Here is a 22,066-nt window from a genome sequence, read left to right as displayed (position 1 = left end):
ACAGTAGTGTTCCTTCCCTTTTTTTTTAACTTATGAATAGCCCTATTCAGCACTCCCTGCTCAGGCCACTCAAGTCCATAGAAATTTTGTCTGAGTAAGTGCTGAGTAGGGCCTGAAGTGACCATGCACAGCACATTTGTCTGTAGCATGCCACCAAAGGCCCGAAGAACTTCGGGTGTGGAAAACGAAAGGCAGTATTGGAGTGGAAGACTTCTGTACACAATTATCTACCCAGTAGATTGAATTCTCTCAAGGCAAGAGGCAGCTCCTTCTGTGTTACATCTTTATGCATATTTAGTGCCTCTCAAATGCTGTGACCATTGGGTATTTCTTAAAGGAATTAAAAACCTAACTTACTGCTGTCCAGTCTGTGAATTAGGTAACTAAAACTACAATTGAGGCTGCCAGGGAAATACCAATAGCAATTATCTGTGATCAAGAACAGAGTGCAAGTGAAAGCAAAAAATTAAATACACCTGACCGTGAAGGTCACATACTTTTCCTTCAAGTTCCTAATGATAGAACTCTGCTGCAAGTCCTGGAAAGTTCATTCCTAACTGTCTGGCTAGCATTAATTGTCAGGATGGAATTTAGGATGAGAAGTGATCTCTAAGATGCCATTTTTGCTCCAAAAATAACTGTTTAAACATAGCTGTTGTCAAAATATGCTGTAACGTGGTTTATTCGTACCTCTATGGACAGAAAACCTGTAACATCATTAAGCCATACCCATGTTTAAAGATAGTTTTGTCTTGAAGACTAGGCCTTAGAAACTCTACAACCATTGTACTTGGGCAGTATGGTACATAATCCAGTGTCTCTCTCTGTGTGGCATTCCTGCAGCCAGGAAGAAGTCTTCCCCCAAAATTGGTGAGATGTAATTTTGGGGATGGAAGGAGCAAAATATACGCAACAGTTGGGAGTTATAACCCATTTAAGCTCCCTGATATTCAGTAGGTAAGCTCCAGTAGGTAGCTCTGGACTGGCACAGCAACAGTCTCTCGCGCTGAAATGACATGGTTGGGGTGGAAGAAAGAAGAGTTGAAAAGGAAAGGGGCTCACATTGCTGGGAGCTGTCAACAGGAGATGGAGGAGGTGGAGTGGCTAGGGGTCTTTTCCATGGAAAACTTTGAAAAATAAATGCTGCTTGGAAGCATTGGTAGTAAAAGAAATAATTACTTGTAACTCTCTTTTTAGTCTCTTGTTTTTCATTTTTTCTTTCCTTTTGTTCAGGTGAGTTGATCTTATTTATTGCTCCTGCCACTTCTTTCCACCTGAATGCTGGAAGTGGTGATTCAAAGTCTGCAACTGACAAGGCACTCTCTTTCTGGGGTTTTGGTATTCCACTCTCTCCCTACCTCTCCAGTTTTCTTCATGGTTTTTTCCTTCCATTGTCCCCTTTTCTCTCTCCCCAAATTCATTGCCTTTCCTCTAGTTTCTTCTCTCACCGTCTCCATTGTAGTTCTTATTCTGTTCATTCCTTCCAGTGCCACTCCTAATTACTTCCCAGACCTCCAATATATATCCATAATGCTTTATAGGCTTCAGTCCTCTGATGTACCATCATATAACAATATACAAAGCAGCACTTCTTATTCTTCCTCCTCCTCTCTCTCTTCTCCCCAGCCCCCTAGCACTGAACCATTTTTGCAAAATGTGACAAGGCAGGATGCATTAGGTTTTTAGTGCCCTGGGCCACTGCCTAGCTCTGTTACCCCTACTTGTTTGAAATCTCAATGTTTGTTTCAAGTGGAAGGGAAGTCCTTGTGGTTTCTACTTACCTACAGGACAGAAGGCCTAATTCAGATTTTACACCAGTTTTTTTTTCTGGTGTAATTCCATTGATTGGAATTACTCCTGGCACTGAAATAATGAAATGAGTTTTAATTCACACCTTTTGTTCTTTCAGTGTGCATCTGTGTGTGGACAGTTTAGTTTGGAATAAAAGTGTCTTATTTTAATCAAGGCTATATAGATTACTTACTAACTAGTTTTAACCCTATCAGTAAACTACGTCAAGGACCTTCTCCGATACTTTATTTTTATAGCCAGCTCTTTTATTATATATTATAATTAAAAACTTTTTTCTTTTGGACACTCTTTCAGGATGGAGGCAGCCTTGTAGGAGAAGTGAATGAAGAAGGGGAGATGACGGGGGAAAAAATAGCCTATGTGTACCCTGATGAGAAGACTGCATATTATGGAAGGTTCATAGATGGAGAAATGATAGAAGCAAAACTGGCAACTCTTACATCTGTAGAGGAAGGAAAGCCACACTTTGAACTGATACCAGGCAGTAAGTTCAGTTGATGTGCAGCTTGTACACTGACAAAAAAATATCTTCTTTGGTCTATGTGTCTCATTCTTTCTTCACCTCAGTCCCCATACTCTGAATATTCCCCTTGAGGGTTTGTAAGGTCTGACTGGTAAGGAGGAATCAATTAGGGAGAACACCAGATTTTTTTTCTATTACAGAACATTAATGAGGACTTTTATAAGTTAGGTTGGGTGGGTGTGTACTTCCAGTGTTGTCCACTGCTCTGAAAAATGCAGACATTCTGTGGGAGGTTACAGTGGGAGGGGAAGGTCGAGGAAAAGTCTGGGAAATTTGCCCCATCCAGTTCACTCCTTAAATTCACTTTTTCCCCATGCCAGCTGGAAAATTAGCTTATAATGACTCTTCGTGTTGACAGACATATTGTTAAAATGAGCAAACAAACAAGCAAGGAAGGGTCATGATTCAGTCCTAACTGTATTGCTATCTGTTGGGTTTGTTTGTTTGTACAAATCAGTACTAACGCTGTTGGGTGCCCTTAGATACTGCATTAAATAGAGAGCATGGGACATAGACATCAGGATTAATGAGTTTATTTCGATAAGAAAGAATCTGATTCACCATTTCCCTGCAACTTGTGTCGTCGTTTACACCAGTGTGTGGGCATAAAATGCTAAATGTAAGAATGATAGTATCTTATACCAATTCAGTGCTGCGGTAAATGATTACATAGGGTGTAGGGCTATGGTGAATTGACCAATTAGTGTTTTGGGGTGTTTCATTAATTGTTGTAGATATTTTTACAGTTGTGGACAAGAAAGGATCATTAGTAGAAATATGATCTATCCTAGCACTGTTACTTTTGTGCCCCAAAGATCTATGTACTTAAACTGTCTGGAAATAACTTAAACATTAGGAAAAAGGGGGGAAAACAGGCCAGAGGACAGCAGTGACCTTTTGTTTTTAAACATGGTAGAAAAACCTTTGCATAGCACAGTTAAAAAGAAGAAAATCCAGCTGAGAGGGTACAGTTTGTGCTTTGTAAATAGGATACAACTACACTCTGTGTGCAAAGCTGAAAGAAGAGCTCCATTTTTAGAACTTGGTTACCGTGGACAACAGCTTTTTATCAAACTTCCAAATACTCAGCTTTTTCCCTGCCTTTTCCACCTGCATTGCTTATTTTGGGGCAAAATTACATCAGACAGTTGATTATACAAGTGTGCAAGAATTTAGACTTTAGAAAGGGCTTAATTGTCAGAAGGTGGATGCTCAGCACTTCCTCAAAGCCTGGCCCATGTAAGGTGTCCAAGTTGGGCACACAAACCATTAGTCCTTTTTTTTTTTTTTTTTTTTAATGGGCCCTAATTTTAATAATAGAGATCCTCTTTGTGTGTGTTTTTTTGTTTTTTTTTTTAAAGCTCTTGTATATAAAATATGCTATTTTCAGTTGCCTGGGAGGAGAAAAATCTAGAAGGAGTAACTGGCTGAGGATTCAGGTATTTTGTTTTCAGTGCAGCTCTATGGAATATCCTTTTTAAGTATGTTTCTTCTTTTGTTCATCTCATCTTTCAGACTTAATTTGCTTTTGAATGTCTTGAATGCGTGTCCCTTTAACAAAAGAGAGAAATGCTTTTAATATTGTCCATTAATTTAATTCCTGTATTGATTTATTTTTAGGCCCAGTATACAGTTTTGATAAATCTACTTCATCTTGCATTTCTACAAATGCACTTCTTCCTGATCCTTACGAGTCAGAGAGGTAGAATTTTTCTTTTTCCCATTTAAAAATCTTTCAGTAAACTTCTTGGTCTGCTGTGCATTTAGGGACCCGATCCTGCAAACCCTCACTTATACGAACAATTGCAGGACTAGTCAGGTGTCTAAGGGTTTGCCAGGTTGGACCTTGAACTTGACTGATGTGGAGCACAGACTTAATTGAACTGAAGTTTCTTTTGGATTTACATGGAAAAACTGGCAATCTAGTAGACCGAACATGGACATAATATACTTCTGGGTAACGTCTTGAAAGTGACTTAAAAAAAATGTAGTTGCAAAGTCATGTTCAGTGAAGTCCAGAACCCTTCATTAAGGGCCCTACCTACGAGGTAAAGGTCAAGGGGAGTTGAGGGTGCTCAGCATCTTAAAGGATCTGGCACAAATACACTGTTCCCTTTTTCAGAACACAGAATCAGTCTCAAATTGATGCGTATGCCAAGCATAGTGATTCAGGTTAGGTCAAAGTCTGCTCATCTGAGTAGTCTAGTTGACCAGAATAAAGTGAGCAGGATTGGGTTTATTATGTAATAAAGTACAAAGCCCTGGGGAAAGGGGAGACTGTTGACATGCCATGTTTCTCTACAGAATGCTGGATTCCAGTCAGTCACTAACATGACCTTTTTATGTTTCTCAGTGTACAGCATGTAGAACTGCTTGTCTTCGCTGCCTTAATTCCATTCATTTTACAAGGTTTTGCTGTATACCTGATGGTAATCTTCCTCTTCTGGTATTACAAACATCTAAATGTGCGATGTAGCAAAAGGTTCTTAGTGACTGTTTAGAAACGTGGCGTTCTAGGGCCTGATCCTGACAGTGCTTTCTCAAGTGAGTAGTCCTTGCACACATGAGTAGTCCCATTGAATTTCAATTGGACTAGTCATGGAGTGAGGATTGGAGGTCCCTGCATGTTTAACCATCATTAGGGGGAGACTGGAAAATGGTGGTCATCTGAACAATAAAATGAAATTATAAGTAACTTCTTTTTCCTAAGAACTATGTCCCAAGAAAAGTCCTCCTGTTTCTCTAATAATAAAATGTTATTAGGTTTTGGGTTCTTTTTGCTTTTGCATTTTCTAAAGGGCATGAACTACTAATCTCTGCACTAGTAGCTGTAGTAATAATACTGTGTAGAGGATTGAAATGTGACCACGAGAAAATATCCAATTTCTACCCTTTCTTTTTATTTTCTAGGGTGTATGTTGATGCATCTCTCATTTCCAGTGCTGGCGAAGGATTATTTTCTAAAATAGCAGCAGGATCGCGCACGGTTATGTCCTTTTACAATGGAGTGCGAATTACACACCAGGAGGTAAGGCGGCAGGCGGAATATAACCAGTCTGAATTTTCATTGCTTTTTTTAAACTGTTTTCATGTAAGATTTTTGTGTGTGTGTGCTTACTGGAACTTTTGAAAACAAATAAAAGGTGACCAGACATGCTGGGTTTTTAACTTGCAAATCAGGTGGACAGCAGAGACTGGGCCCTCAATGGAAACACAATAGCCCTGGATGATGAAACAGTCATAGATGTGCCAGAGCCTTACAACCATGCCACCAAGTATTGTGCCTCGCTGGGGCATAAGGCCAACCACTCCTTCACTCCTAATTGCACCTATGACCCGTAAGTATTAGCCTGTTTTTCAGACCAAACGCTGCAGAGGTGAGATTGCTGCACTATAGTGCACTGTGCTTGTACAATGTTTTGAGATGGCTGGATGTACTCTCTGGATCCAAGAGTCTTTCTTCAGGTTCACGTGCAGTCTCTGTGTACTGGAGAGGAGGCTTGCACCAAGTGGGCATTGCAGGTGCTCAACATCTCTAAACATTGAGGGCAGGTTCAGGTTTAGAATTATATTGCATGTTTATTATGCGTTTGTGTCTGACCATTGATTCTCAGATACACAAAATACAGCATCCTTGGCTGAAACATAAATCTTAGCTGTCCAAGGATGGGGCCATGGCTGCCTCACTCCTAGCATTTGACAGAGAATGTTTTACAGTGCATCATTTAGGAACATGAAGCCTCAAAAATAAGAATTTTTTCTAGTACTCTTCAGTAGCTGAAAAACTGTTGACATCTACAAACGTGTAAGGATGTACATATTTTAAAACAATATAGTAAGGGGTGGGGGGGTATGCTTTGTAGCTTGTACAGACCAAACTTATTTCACATACCAGGGGCTCCTTGTATCCCTCCCTTTTCCCGCTCTGTTTCCAGGGACTCCTCGCAACTTCCTCCTCCAAACACCAGCGACTCTCTCTATGGCCCCTATTCCCTTTTTCTCCCATGTCAGGGTCTCCAGGCTCCCTCACCAGAGGTTTTGTGCCACTCATTCCAGGGTCCTCCTACATGGCAGGGGTTCTGGGTGGCCCATACTCTCCCCTCCACCCACAACAGGGTCCCCCATGCCAACAGCTATGTGCACCCCCACATTCCTTCACTCCCCCCACCCCCGCTTTCTATGTGAGAGAAGTTATTAAGGGTTCCAACATTTTAAATCCCATTGGGAGAATGGGCAGAGATAAAATAGGAGTATTGTTATGCTAGCACAGGGGTGGGCAAACTTTTTGGCCTGAGAGCCACATCTGGGAATAGAAATTATATGGCGGGCCACGAATGTTCACAAAATTGGGGTTAGGTTGCGGGAGGGGGTGCTCTTCTCTGAATCCTTGCCAACTTAACAACATAATTACATATATTTTCAGCCAAACTTGCAAAGGTCTTGCACTCAACGTTTCCCTATTTGTCTTCAATGATTTTTGCACACCACTTCTGATCACTGCATATGATATTATGTTCCAAATGTCAGGGAATCTTATAGGAAATAAATAGTCAGAACCCTATTGATGTTGGGGGCGGCGGGGGGGAGAAAATGGGAGATACATGAAGCCCCTGCCAGCTCCTCAGCACAGCCACAGCCTCAAGTGCCTCTGCAACGGTCTATAGAGCAAATAAATAAATAAATATATTTTTATGGCACCCATTAACACTGGCTACACAGGGGTGGGCAAGCCATTTTAAGCCAGGCCTCGAGCTCCCGCTGGGGAGCAGGGCCTGGGGCCTTCCCCATTCCAGCCAGGGTGCAGGGTTGGGGGCCGCTCCACACGGCTCCCAGAAGCGGCACATGGCCCTCCTCTGGCTCCTACATGCTCCAATGGCTCCCTCCGGTGTGTCAATGGGAGCCGCAGAGGCGGTGCCTGTGGACAGGGCAGTGTGCAGAGCTGCCTGACCACACCTCCGCGTAGGAGCCGGATGGGGGACATGCCACTGCTTCCGGGAGCCACTTGAGGTAAGCGCCTCCTGGAGCCTGGACCTCTGAGCCTCTCCCCACACCCCAGCCCCAGCCATGATCCCCCTCCTGCCCTCCGAATCCCTCGATCCCAGCCTGGACCACCCTCCTTCACCCCAAACTCCTCATCCCCAGCTCCACTCCAGAGCCTGCACCCCTCCCCCCACTCCCCCACCCAGCCCGGAGCCCCCTCGCACACCCTAAACTCCTCATCCCTGGCCCCACCCGAGAGCCCGCACCCCCAAACGCAACCCTCACTGAGAATGATCAAAGGATTGGAAAACATGCCATATAGTGATTAGACTCAAGGAGTTCAGTTGATTTTAGCTTAACAAAGAGAAGGTTAAGAGGTAACTTGATCACAGGCTGTAAGTACCTACATGGGGAACAGAAATTTGATAAAAGGGCTCATTAGCCTAAGAGACAAAGGTATAAAAGATCCAATGGCTGAAAGTTGAGTCTAGGCAAATTCAGACTGGAAATAAGGTACAAACTGTTAAGAATGAGGGTAATTAACCACTAGAACAACTTAAGTGGGGAGTTTCCCCATCACTGGCAATTTTTAACAGATTTTTTTATTTTTTTTTTCTATAAGATACATTCTAGCTCAAACAGGAATTATTTTGGGGAGATTCTATGGCCTCTGTTAGACAGGAAGTCAGACTAAATCAGCGTTTCTCAAATGTGGCCACCAGGAGCTTTTCTTGTGGCCACAACCTCCTGGGCAGTGATGGAGGCAAAGCAGTGACACCTCCACCAAGGCTGCCAGCCGGGGTTGGGTCCTGCCCCCCATCTAGAGAGACAAATGCTGGACGAGTAGGATTCCTCACCTTCCCTGGGGTGGGCAGGAGGCTCCAGCTCTGGGCTCTCCCTCAGCCCCCCGTCCTTTATCCCCATCACCTCTGGCCCCCACTGCCTGCCTACCCACCTCCCCATCCAGGGCTTGATTTGTTCCTGGGCATGCCAGAGCTGAGTGAATCTGCTGCTGTGAAAAGTGATGTTTGTTAATATCACTTTTCTCAGCAGCAGACTTACTAGCTAGCAAGTCTTTAAAAAAGCAACCAAAAAAGCAAAATAAACAACCAAAAAGACAAGAACGTGCAAAGCACCTTATTTGTGTTTCTGTTCTCTTTAGATCTAATAAAGAATAGAGACAAGTGTACATTATATTTTTGTCTGCAAAAAATCCCCAAAAAATAAATTGTAATGATTTGGACATGTATATGTGCATATTTATTTGTCTGTCTTAAACTTAATTAGGAATTTTAGTTAAAATTAGAACAGCGGCCACCGGCAAGAGTTGATGGCTGCACTCTGAAGCCACAAAAAAATTCATTGAGAACCCCTGGACTAGATGATCACCCTTAGAATCTGTTAATTTAGTGATAATATTTTGAACTTATTGAATCAACCTACCTAGATTCAAAATAGTATACAGGAAGGGCAAATTAAAAAACTCATGACTGTACTCTTTCACATCTCGAGTGAATTCTACACATCAAGTCAATATTTGCTTATTCATTGTTCACGTGAAAACAATAGTGCTGCTTTCTTGGCTCTCTTTTGCCTGATTTTGAGCCCAAGACCTTTGGTTCTTCTCAAACTTCTGCATTATGTTCCCGGGGGGGGGCACTTTAAAAAAAAAAATTGACAGTTAAAAATAGTTTTGGATAATGCCGACTGTTCCTGGGAAACAGTGAAATCTTTTTTATACAAAGTGCTGTCAAAGTTTAAAAAAAAAAAAAAAATCCACAAAAAATGAAAAAACTAGTTTTGGGGTGTTTCTGCCTCTCCCTCCCCCTCCCCCCGAAGTTCTAGTACTCTTTTGTTACCTACAACTATAATGGGTTGGACACTTACAGATTAAAAAACTGCCTTGTTTACAGCGAGTCCCTGGGGAAGATGAGCAGAAGTGTGCTCTTGTAAAACATTTAGTAAATAACCTGTAGTAGATAAACATGGATGATTGACTTCCCCTGTTGCAAATAATATTCATTGTTGGCCTATTATGAAGGTAGTTGTAACTCCTGCACAAATCAGACACTACTTTTTTGAGACCATCAATATCTTACAGGAATATTGAGAATACCCAAGTCACAGTTTCAGAGTTGTTTTTTTTGATGTAACATGACACAGTATTTGAAGCCTTTTTTAAATCTTACACCAGAGTAAGTCTTGAAGTTCAAGGCAGTAACTCCTTAAACAATTTCTTAAAATTCATGTAAATCAAGGTTTCATAAATATTGCTAAGTGCCAAACAACTCTTTGAGGCACAAGACTGATTTGATGGCTTAAATATTAGAGGGGTTTAAAAAAGAGTCTGTGTGGCAGGGGATCGTGAATTTACATTTGAAGGTTTAGTGTTTTTTAAAAAAAAGTTTACTAAAGGGCTAAAATTTACAGTGTATACTCCTCATTGTTTAGGTTTGTTCATCCTCGTTTTGGCCCAGTCAAGTGTATACGCACCATCAGGGCTGTGGAGAAGGATGAAGAACTAACAGTGGCTTATGGATATGATCACAATCCCATCGGGCAGAATGGGCCAGAAGCACCAGAATGGTACCAGGTGGAACTGAAAGCCTTCGAGGCTGCCCAGCAGAAGTGAAATGCAGGAAAATTCTCAGTTCAGCAAACTGAAATAGAAAATTTGATCTATGCACTACCTTTATACTGAAAACTGGACAACCAGGGATTTGTTCATGCTGTTGCATCATAACCTCTCATTCAGTGTTAGAAACCAGTTTCTTGCGTACTAACTAGGTTTGACTGCGTTATTCATAGCAGATTTTAAATTAGCTAGTGTTGCACCAGTCTTATCTGAAAGAATTATTAAATATTCTATACAAGGCAGCGTGATATTTTTAGTAGCTTTTATCTAATTCTGCACCATATGCAAAGATGCCAAAAGATTAGACCGAAAATGAAAAGCTCATTCACTTCTAGTCAGCAGACTTCAGTGTTACTATTTCTATGGCCTAGGCATTACTGTGTGACTGCATTTTACATACATGCCATTTGTGATGATAATATTTTGATATTCTCTAATAGTGTAATTTGCCTTTTTAAACCTTTGATCTTAATCTTGCAATAGAGCAGTTTATTTATTGGTGTATGGGAGGCTGGGTTTTTAATTCCCTGGTCCTCTTATCTGAGCGTTGTTCTTTTTACAAATCCTCTCTTGCAGGAGAAAACCTTTCTGACCAGTGAAAAAGGTTTGTGTACTTGAGAGAGAGAGAGAGAGAGAGAGTGCTGTGTATAGATCTTTGTGGCGTTTTATATAAATAGTTTTAGTGATGTTCATGTCCAAAACAAACACGTGTTTGGCCTTTGGGGCTGGGATACACTGTTTAATTATGATTATCGCACATGAATTAACATGTATTTGCATGAAGATGTTCAAAGATGAGAAAATGGGGTTTGATTTTTTTATTATTTTTAAGATTGACATTGAGGAACAAGGGTGCTGGAACTATTTTGAGGGGGTGCGGAGAGCCATCGTACCAAACTGTAAACCATCTATATGAAGGAAAACACTTTAAGCCAGCACCCTTACTTCCAGCACCTATGTTCGGGGAGGGGGGAAGCATTGGATGGTGTCTGGGGGACTTCTTCTTTCTATGTCTCACTTATCAGAGCTACTAATTCTTAAGGCTGAATTCTGCCTTTGAAGTCAGTAGAAGTATATGCATCTGCAGGCAGAAGGTAGTCCTGGGTTAGTATAGAGGGTCAGCGTCTCTACTAGTATAACATCTGCAGAGAATATGGTCCATACTGGTCTTGTTCATTTTGAGGCATAGTAAATGAGTTTAAGATAGGTGACATACTAAGATTCAAATAGCAACTGCAAAAGGGGTTTTACGGAAAGACTGAAACAATTAATGTAAAAACATCAGTCGCTATTGTTAAGAGACATTTAGAAAATGTCAGCTTCTCTTGTTTATAGATCTACTTCAGCAGATAACGGGCTCCTGAACATTCATCTGGAAATGAACAAATCTCGCCTAATGTTGTAGAAGAGATTAATAAAGCCACCATTTCAGTTTAGATAATCCGGGCCTTCTTGGGCATCTACAATCGTGCTGACCTTTGTGTTTGGGGGGTTTAAGTAGTTCAGGAACAGTTAAAATGCATTTTCAATATGCTTACTTTTAAATGAGTATAGAATTGCGTGTGTGTGTGACATACAAAGATTTTAGGGAAAATTAGACCTAAATTTCTACAAGAGCAGTAGCATCTTTGATCTGTTGCTTTAAGAGTTGAGAGCTACCCATCCAGTTTTCTTGGATCTGAAAACTAGTATGAATACAGGTTTCCAATTCAAATAGAGAAAAGCATCTGACGGTATAGGAACTAGATGTTTTTAGAGAATGCATTGGATGGACCAAAGACACAGAAGAATGATGTTGCTATTTTATGCTGTGAAGATCCTCAATGTGGTGTACATACGAAGTTAGGGAATTTAAGTAAGGCCCTCTTTAATTTGGGGCTCTATTTATTTAGCTCATACAGTTGTTGATCACAAAGCCTTTTGAGGACTTTGACGTTTAGGCTTGCACAGAAGCTAATCTTCAGTTGGTGGGTCTATGCCCTGGGTTCCATGGCACTCTCCCAGCAAAGATCAGAATGCAGGTTTTTTCAACACCCACTCCTTCACTCTGGAGACTGTAGGCACATTGGTGTTTCTTCATATATGGCAGGTAGCCTACACAGATGATATTTTGGTGACTCAGCTTGGGTATGCTAAGACCAAACTGATCCTCACACGTAGTGGAGAGTTGTCAAAGGCTGATTGACAATACCACTTCAGTAGATGATTCTCAAAAGGAAATATGAATGTTAGAACTATTCCTGCCTCCACACAGATCAACATTTTAAGAGCATCACAATGTTGAGACGTAACTGCTTCTTTATTAGAGGCATGTCTTCCTTTAAACTGTTGAAAGGATCTTGAAAATTAGGGTTGTGTTTCAATGGGAAACAAAAATGGTCTGGCTGAACTCTGCTATGAATGAATAGCAAACTGATTTGACTTACTCTAGGTAATTGTCCATAGGGAGGTTGCTTACATTTCCATGTCACTTGGAAAATCTTGTATAAGGTGTTCTGTCTGCTACAGTCCTCTTGCTTCACTTTGATTCCTGCCTCTGCTGTCTCCCATGAACTTTGTTCATGGAGGTGATCTGTTTTGTTTTTTAAGGCAAACGTTAGACAAATGCTTTCTGCTGCTTACAGACTTGATTGTTGTAATGCAAAAATAGAGAATTAAGCCTGCAGGTTGCCAAAATAATGGTCTTAATTGTTTGGTTTTTTTCTAAAGCCATTCATTTTGGTGTTGGGCAAGTAGATTATCAAGTACTGATTTAAGGATGTTGAAGTCTGAGGATGTGCCATAATTATGATAAGCAAAAGCCTAGTCTCTCTCTTCACATTACTATACTACTCCCTGCTCCATTAGAATCTGTTGATCCTCCTGCTGGTTCTTCCCCAATTACACATCTTATAACATCAACATCTTTGTTTTGAGTCAGGTCTGATTCTTTTTCATTTCTCCTGTGGGCTCTCGGGGATTGGAAATTGCTGGTGTAAATACCCATTTCTTTTACAGGGACACTGACTTTGGCTTGAAATGCAGTCTGATATATATTCATGTGTTTCAATGGCCTTGTTGGCTCAATAACCTTTGATTGTTCAGAATTACATGGGTAGCCTGCAGTTTAATTTGTTAATCCATTCTAGACCTTGCAGATAAACTTGTGGAACCTTCAGGTAAAATATTTTTGTGAAATGAGTTGTGAGTAGTGGCACTTAAGAGACCTATACAGAAAATTTCTCTCTGGTTCTAGGCAAGTAGTCTTTATGTAAAGTGGCCCACAGGAGAATGGATACATTTACTGTGTTGCTAATATGAAATGAAACCAAAATCTAAACAGAGTTAGATTGACATGAGGACAGCAAACTCTTGTGCTCAGAGCCTGGCAAAGACATGTCCTATTACAAGAAATTGAAGGCAGATGAACTACAGATAGGGACACATGCTGTCCAGGGAACACTGCTTGACTACGTGGCATAGTATTCTTTATTCCTGGAGGATGGCACAGCAGAATATGTAGTCCCCACCTAGATGTTCATTGTGATTTGGGTGTGACTCCAATTCCAGCCTCCTTGTTTGTATCAGGGTCTGCAAAATCTTCCCATAAATAAGTATCTGTAATAAGATGATTGCCCCAGCTCCTCCTTATGAAGGAGCAGCACATAAAGCAGTTTGCAAATCAGTCCTCAACCTAAATACTATGGTGGTTTGTGCCCTGGATCGCCTTTGTCTTTCTGCCAGGTAATCTGGCTAGGACCAAGCACTGCCAAGACAGCAGCTTGTCATTGTAATCAGGAGTCCAGTAGTTTGTGGAGAGCTAGCATCAAGTCTCTTATGAAACTAGAGAAATCGAGGAACCTGAGGTTGCTGAAAGACCTAGTAATTGTAGAAGAGCCAAAGCAGCATGAGAAAAAGGGCTCTAAACTGTAATGTTAGCTGCTAGGTGTATTTTGTGGACTTCAGGAACAGGGAAGTGGGATTAGGCTGTTTCCTTAGTCATGCTCAACACATGCCTTTTAAGGATTCTGAGGGGTTTCCAGGAGATTCTGATGCCATAATTTGGCCACCTTGCATTCCTGTATCTGTTGAACCTCCCTCTGGTTTTGGCCATTTTAACTACAAATCTGACGAGGGTGTCACGCTGAGCTTTGCTCAAGTTAAGAGGAATTAATTCACAAAAGTCAACCTGACAAATCTGAGCTGGGATAATTCTGGAAAATCAAAATCATGTTGGAGCTGGGTTTTGCTGACCATTAGTCAACCTGAGTGGAAAGTGGAATGGGTTAGAAAGATTTGACTACATGAATTCTCTACTTCATTCTGCCTTTCTGAAATTCTCATCTACTTTTAACTGCTCACTGATGAAACAGACAGTCAAAAGATCATCTGGGACCTTGTTTGATGATGATCTCCACCTCCATCATGATCTGTGGTGTGAGAACTTAGACATTTATGGAGTGAATAGAGTTTTAAGCCTTAAAAGGCCTTAAAATTAAAGGGGAGACTATCATTATACAATCCCAAACAAAGGATCAGAGCCACAGTAATGTTCCTGTGTGAACAAAGCAGCAAGAGAACTCAGCAGGATTACCAGGGGGATTCACAACCACCACCACGTGCTTCAGGCACAGAACAGCCTGTGCACCTAGTTTGCTTCTAGCTACTGCTGGATGTCTGTGGTAGTGGTAGATGTAGCCCATCTGCTTCCCTTTTCCATTGGCTTTGGATCCTACTTATTCATACTGTGTGGTCCCATTTACCCAGCTGCAGTTTGTGGGTGTCACTTATATTGCAGTAGAACCCGAAGATGCTTGCAGCCCCATTGCACTAGTGGCTGTATTAAAACACAGGAAGGCATTATCTCTGCCTTGAAAAGCTTTCGATTTTGACCACTTTCACTTGACTTGACATCCCCTTGGAGAGGACATTGGTGGTGGTCAGAGGTACGGGATTCCCCAGATCAGATTCTTTGTGGCTTTATTTCATCTGCACAACAGATGTATCCTAAAGCTCTCTGCCCATGCATGCCTCTGGAGGCCACCTCTCAATTTGGTCCAATGGTACCAGATAACTTTTTATTTAAAAAAAAAAATAAAAAAAAGGAAAGCACTATTTCCCATTTAGCTGAAACATGGTCCTTAAAAAACCAGGGGCAATGTATATAGTATCATAAGTAACCTAATGTTCGAGTATTTGGATGGGCAACTTGAGACAGAGGACCAACTTCACCCATCTGATATAAGCATACACCACTCCACTGGAATCAATGGATTTGCACTTACTTAAACCAGTGGAGAATCTGGGGATATCTCTATGGAACTAGCAGCCTTAGAACTATATTTTGGAAGTAGTGATTATTAATTGTATTCCAAATGACTTTTAAAAAATTGTTGCACGATTGATGGTTGTATGTTTACCTGTCATAGATCAAAGGTTTTGAACACTGATTTCTAACTATCCAGTGGATCCTTCTTGTGTCTGTCTTTTTCCCTCCAGTTCAGCAGAAGCTGCCCTTCTCTAATTTTATTTCAGGTACATTTGATTTTTAAATAGACTTCATTCTTTTTTCAAAGGAACTAGGTATATAAATTCAAAGCAATGAATTCAAGCCATAAAACCACAGGTGTGGGAAACCCTTTTCACAAGTTTTAACGTGTTTGTATGTAAATAGATGTTTGTATGAAATATTTTCATGGTAGAATGAATATATTTTAAAAAAAAAGTTCCCCTCTATTTGAAATCAGATTTACAAGGGTGTCTTTTTATAAGATCTGAGTATAACTGAAAATGAATACATGAAACTTTTAAAATTTGGAGATGCAGCATATTATCCTTACAGTAGCTAATAGATAAGCTATTGAGAGAGAATATGTATGTAGTGTTGCATATAACTGTCATAATCATTTCAATACCCTGGCCAATCACATCTTTAAGACAAACCTTTCAATTCTCCCTCAGTTATATGCATTATGTAATAAAAGCTTCAGTCTCCGTCTTCTCCTATAAAACTTTTTTCAACTGTAATTAATTTTTATTTCAAAATAACTACTGTACTTAGTTAACTAAAACTGAGACTGGAAACCATTCCATTTTATCTAAGCTGCCAGCTCTGACAGTTTCTGCTATTTTTACACTTTTTAGGCCACAATTGTTCGGTCTCTGAATTCTAAGGTATGCTAAAGAATCCAGTCTGGGGGTAAGCTTACATGTGACTTGAGAAGTGAATCCCACAACAATTAGCTTGTATACAGAACTTGATAGGTGTTTTATGACATTTGTACTAGAACTGTGAGCCTTATTGAACATCATTAGGTTTATTTATGACTTTTAAAACAATGGATAACTCTAAAGAAAGATGTTTACATGAATGATGCCTGCCCTTCCTCTCATGTTATGAATGAGGTTTTTTATACAGTGTGTTTGGGTGCATGTGCCCAGATGTAGGAAAGATGTTTCTGGGGAAAAATATTGACAAACATTTGTGATAAATGAATCTTACAAACTGTTTAATTGCGTGATGAAAGCAATGCAGGTATTAAAATATTCAAACAGAACAATCTCTGTTCTCTTGTGTTTTTTTAATATAAAATCTTGGACTGCCAACACTCCGCCCTGTTTTATGTGCTTTCTATTGCTCTGATCCCTGCAACCATATTTATTGGTGGCGCATAGGTAGAATTTGCCCCAGTTTCAGCGGTCTTTTGGGCTATGTTATACTAATACAAAATAGTGAACTAACAAGAAAACATTTCTTGTACTAGTCACTTTCCCATGGAATTAGGTTTTCATGTTAAAGTAACAGGAAGTGTGTCTTGTGCATTGGAAGAACACAGCAGATTTTTGTTTACCCAAAACAGCTTTTAAAATGTTTTTAGAAGTGTTTGGTTGTGGCTGGAACTCTATTCTAACTCTTTACTGCTGCAGTCAATGTGGTATGCATGGGGGAGGTGGGGAAGAACCACAGAAGCTTCCTGCCTAATGTAGCCAGAATGCTACAAGTACTTGGGATACCCATTGAAATGTTCATCCGTCCTTGCCCCCGATGCACACCCCACTCATTCATGCTGATGCTCATTCTCTGATAGGATGTTTTTCTAAAAGATACGCTCCCGGAATTTTGTGGAAGTTCTATGGCCTGTGTTATACAAGCTAGACTAGATGATCACCACAGTCCCTTCTGGCTGGGATCTTTGAATCTGGTTGGTGTGGAAAGGAGCCAGGCTATTGTCCTAGCTCAGCCTTGTGAGATCTCCACTTTTTAAAAATTTTCCTGGTCCTTGTGTGGATATGCTGTCCACTGTGCAGGTGTATACAGGAAGACTACTTGTACCTCTGCCCTTTTTCTGCTCTGTGTGGCTTCTGCACTGCCTGTTGAACTTCCATAATCATAACACTGAAGAAATGGGCTGCTACCACACTTGACCAATACCCAGATAACGAAGCCACCTGGAAGACTCTGTCAGTGACAAAACTTGGAAAAGGACTGGCTTAACACAATTACTGGGGAGGATGTGTCGGTTACAGTTTTGTACGGGTATTCATCCCAAACTTCCTGCATGTAAGGAAAAGGTTTGCCTTTTATTTAAAAAAAAAAAAAAAAATTAAAATCAGTATTCCTATTTTAAAATTTGGCACACTCCTCAACTAGTGTGGTGGTGTAGCCTGAAGAAATTAGAAAACTTAAATGAGCATCTGAGCCCCATACCATTTAAGAATTAAGCTAAATCAGTATTACCCATTCTGATACGGATTTTTAAGAGTGCTCACACAAGAGAATTGCACTGATTTAATTAAATCTCTTTCTAAAGCAATAGTTTAATCAGTACAATTTTAGTGTTTAGGTGGTGGTCTATAGAGGCTTAAAACTGCTACTGTATTACTATGGTACAGGGCACTGAAATCTTGATTATAATGGCTTTAGAGTCCAGTTGGGAGATGGTATATGGGGGGGGGGGAACACAACAGGAGGTTGTGGGAAAAGTGGACAAACAGGTCAAGGAGACTGCCTTTGTGTACAAAGTGGAGGAAGTTGGAGGGTGCTGTAATAAATTGGAAAAGTGGATAAAAGGAGGGAGGCACTAAATGGTTACAATCCTTTAAAAATAAACCTGTTTTTGTTACAGTGGAGAAGATGGAGCAGTAGAGGAACTTAGAAGGATGACATGGTCAGAATTATGGGGGAGGAAGAGGCTAATTGCAGTATTCTGAATGGAGCCACAGAAAGCCAGGGAGGAAGAGGTTGCACTAATCAAGAGAAATTGGAAAGATGTATGAGAGTTTTAACTATTGTCATGGAAAAGTCTAGGTTTTGAAGATGTTGTGCAGGGAAAAATTTGAACTGGGCCTGGATGTGTGGGTTTAGAGAGGGTGATGTTGACACCAAGGTTATGGGGCTGAGTGACAAGGAAGAGGGTGGTGGTGTCAACAGTAACCAATTGATTGCATGGGGAGAGTATGGGAGGGAATACAAGGAATTCAGTTTGGGTACATTAATTTTAAGTTGACAGACATCCAGGAGATGTTAGAGAGGCCAAGCAAAGTTGGGTTGACTGGAGGGAGACAGGCATAGAAATAGCACTGGAAGCTGTGAGAGCAGATGATGTCATCTGGAGGCGTAGAGGGAGGAGAGGAGTGACCCCAACATGGAGTTTTCTATAAGAGAGCTGCAGGCTGGGGAGGAGGGGAGAGAAGAGATCCTATGGGAAGAGACTATCAGAGAAGTAAGAGAAACAAGAGAGGATGGAATTGTGAAAGCCCCAGGCTGACATCTTTTTAAGGTAATATTTTCCCCTAGCTCTTCAATCTGGAAACCTAGGTAGAAAGCAGTAGTGCGAATTGGGGAGGAAGGGGTTGATGGCAGCAGCAACCCCCCTCCAAAGTTCCTGCACTTGCTCAAAGTTCCATAGGCTGCAGAGCTGAGGGGGGCAGTGGCCTGATCACTTCCAAGCAGTGGTCCTATATTGAATCAGTAAGGTTGCTGCCAGAGCTGTCTGCTGTGGTCACAGTGCTACTGAAATTTGCCCCGGCTGCCCCTCCCATACAAATGGAGGCATGGCCAGATCATCAGTGAGTGTGACTCTGTGCACCAGGTTGCAACACCCATGCTGCTGAAATTTGGCCTGGCTGCACCTCTCTGGCAGAGGGGGAGGCTGTTCCTATATGGTGGAGAGCAGGGGAGTCTGCCAAGAACTTGACTCCTGATGGCACTGGCTTATTTGGTTTGGGGGGGGGGGGAGATTCCAGCTGGGTGTAGGAGACCTGGAATCCCTGTGGGAGGAAAGGGGAAGACGTGGGGACTGGAATTTGCCCCCCTTGGAAGATATACCTGAATAGTGCTGAGGGCACAAAGTGGACATGGGTCCCAAATGTACAAGAATGGTGATCTCTCCCTATGCACAGGGGAGGGTTGTGTGCATATTACCAAGCCACAATGCCTAGAAGTGTGTGTTCAGCAGGGTGGAGAGAAGAGCAGCTGGCCATGGTTCCTGCCTCACCAGGTGCCTAGGGCTGCTGTGGACAGGACTGCAGTGCAGAGCAAGGCTCTAACCTTCCTACCTCGCTCGTGTGAAAGCTCTCAGCCATGTGCTCCTCTAGGCAGGGCACAGCTTTTCTTGCACAATAACTAGACCTGGCGTCGCTAAACAATCTGAATATATTTGCTGTTTGCCTGCTGGGACAGTTGCTGTGCGCCAGTGAAGAGATGAAGCAGTCTGCTGGGGTGGGGTATGGTTGCCTTTTAGCTTCTGCTCCACAAATTTCTGTAAGGCTGCTCGAGAAGCAGAGACCACCCTTTACTCGCCCTGCCTCTTGCCAAGAGTAGCTTCTCAAGGCTTCCCTTACTAGCCTGGGGCCTTCTTGGCTCAGCTGTGAGGGGTGTGTGACAAGCTATTAAAAGCAACTCCATATGAACACTCCACATGCACAGCCTTGAGCAATTCACTAGCGCCCCCCCCCCCACCCCATGCCATAATCTCCCTAGGCTGCTTGTGAGGAGCCCATTGCAGTGGCATTAGAATGTCATAAAAATGGCCATAGTGCATCAGCCCGAAGGTCCCTGTTGCCAAGTATCCTTCCTGTCTTCCAACACCGGCTAATGCCAGCTGCTTCAGAACAAATGAACAGAACAGGCAATCATGCAGTGATCTATCCCTTGTGGTCCTTTCCCAGCTTCTGGCAGGCAGAGGCCAGGGACACTGAACATGGGCTTGCATCCCTGACCATCTTGGCTAACAGCTGCTGATGGCCTATCCTCCATGAACTTACCTAGTTCTTTTTGAACCCTGTTATAGTTTTGGCCTTTACAACATCCACAGGTTGACTGTGCATTGTGTGAAAAAGTACTTCCTTCTGTTTGTTTTCAACCTGCTGCCTATTCATTTCCTTAGGTGACCCCTAGTTCTTGTGTTAGCTGAACCAGTAAATAACACTTCCTTATTCACTTTCTCCACATCCTGCATGAGTTTATTGACCTCTTATCATTTGACCTCAGTTGTCTATTTTCCAAGCTGGAAAGTCCCGGTCTTTTTAACCTCTCCTCCTACAGAAGAAGTTCCATATCCCTCATCATTTTTGTTGCCCTCCTCTGTACCTTTCCCAATTCCAATACATTTCTTTTGAGAGGGGGAGACCAGAACTGCACCCAGTATTCAAGGTGTCAGCCTTGAGGGCAGGCTGCTCCACCTCCAACAGCCCAGCCCTGGAACCGCAGCCTGGCCTGCTGAAGCCGGTTACGTTAGCAGTGCTGCTCTCCGGGGCCTTGGCAGCTCCGCAGTAGTCAGACGGTATCAATCCATTGCCCGGGGAGCTGTTCGCACGGGTGGCCGCCTTTGCACACCAGCCCGTGGCTGCCGGGGGCGGCACTGCAGGGGTTAAAGCCAGCGGCGAGGGCGGGGCCCCGGCTCTCCCCGCAGCAGGAGCAGCCGCGCTGACTCACCTGCCCAGGTGCACCCGGGGCTTCCCGCTGGGCGGAGGCGGCGGCGGCGGCTGGGGCGCAGGTGAGTTCGTGCCCCCGGCCGGCGGCCCCCTTCGCTTCGCCTGCCCGCTCTGCTGGGGGGCTGGCCCGGGCTGGGGCGGGGCTCGCTCCCGCCTGCCCTTCCGGACGCGCAGCGGGCCAGCCGCAAGGCCGGCTTTGGGGCCGCTCCCCGTAGGGGTCGGGTGGCTCCGTGTGCGCGCCTCGCCTCTCCCCTCCCCTCCCCTCCCCCGGCTTACTTGGGCCCCGACGGGCTTTCGCTGTCTGGGGCTGTCAGGCTAACGCTCCTCTTCGCTTCCCCGGGGCAGGTGAACGGGGTGTGGGTGGGTGCGTGCTTCGGACGCGAAGGCCTTGGCTTGCGCTAAGACTAACCTGCAAAGACGCGCGCAGGGGGCGAGGCGGGCAGCCACGCGCAGGGTTTGCTTATAGAAAAGGGGCAAAATAATTCATTACCGCACCGAGGGCGCGGGGCCCCGTTTTCCAGCAGACTGTTAGATCCCTCCAGGAACAATCGTGCCATTTTTCTCTTTCTTTCCTGGCGCAGTTCCAGTCCAAAAAGTACACACCCGCCCAAATCCAGCATGGCCTTAACGATACTGCATCTCTGTATGCTCACCCGGGCTGCTCTTCTCCTTAACGCTAAAGTAAGGAAAGAGTGTCTTTAAAAGAAAACTCTCTGCTACAGTACGAAGAACATGGGTCACCTTTCCAGTCCTCCTGGGTAATGGTTCTTTTTCGTTGAAGCTGTTCCTTAGGACCAGGCTTTAAGCTTTTCTGTGAGATTAACAGATTTTCAGTATAGTAAGGTTTAGCATATGTTGGATAGGCTGCTTTATTCTGAGTTAAACTCTAGACGAACATTTTGTTTGAGTGGGTGGCACTCTTCCAGGCTGGAAGGCCTCTCTTCTGGAAGTAAAGCTTTTCTATACAAGAGCCAGAAAACCTAGTGGACAGCTGATTTAATCAATTGTCTAGGCATACCAGGGCCTTAAAATCTCACTTATTGGAGACACTCCTAGCACCTAGGCCAACAAGATATGTTAAAAAGATTGTGAGCCTTTGAATTTCTTTTTTGTTGTTGACTTTAATATGTGTAACTACTGGGGGTAAAAATCAAACCTGTAGGGTGAAGCAATTCGGCATCACTACTGATTGGCTAAAAAGT

At 42.8% G+C, this 22,066-nt stretch overlaps 1 protein-coding gene across 4 annotated transcripts in view; it reads left to right on the top strand.

Moving 5' to 3' along the window:
• Nucleotides 1-16,489, top strand: part of SETD7 (SET domain containing 7, histone lysine methyltransferase) — a 33,354-nt gene extending 16,865 nt beyond the window's left edge. The window contains exons 4-9 of one of the 4 annotated variants that reach the window (XM_077815257.1): nt 2,107-2,296; nt 3,956-4,037; nt 5,246-5,363; nt 5,516-5,673; nt 9,767-9,901; nt 10,527-16,489. In XM_077815257.1, the coding sequence (XP_077671383.1) occupies nt 2,107-2,296; nt 3,956-4,037; nt 5,246-5,363; nt 5,516-5,673; nt 9,767-9,901; nt 10,527-10,542 (699 nt within the window). In that variant the 3' untranslated portion in view covers nt 10,543-16,489. The other 3 variants (XM_077815255.1, XR_013345925.1, XM_077815258.1) reach the window with 3 other exon arrangements.
• The last annotated feature ends 5,577 nt before the right edge of the window (nt 16,490-22,066 follow it).

Source organism: Eretmochelys imbricata, chromosome 4 (genome assembly GCF_965152235.1).
Source record: "Eretmochelys imbricata isolate rEreImb1 chromosome 4, rEreImb1.hap1, whole genome shotgun sequence".
NCBI lineage: Eukaryota > Metazoa > Chordata > Testudines > Cheloniidae > Eretmochelys > Eretmochelys imbricata.
This window is presented reverse-complemented; position numbering and strand designations above follow the sequence as displayed.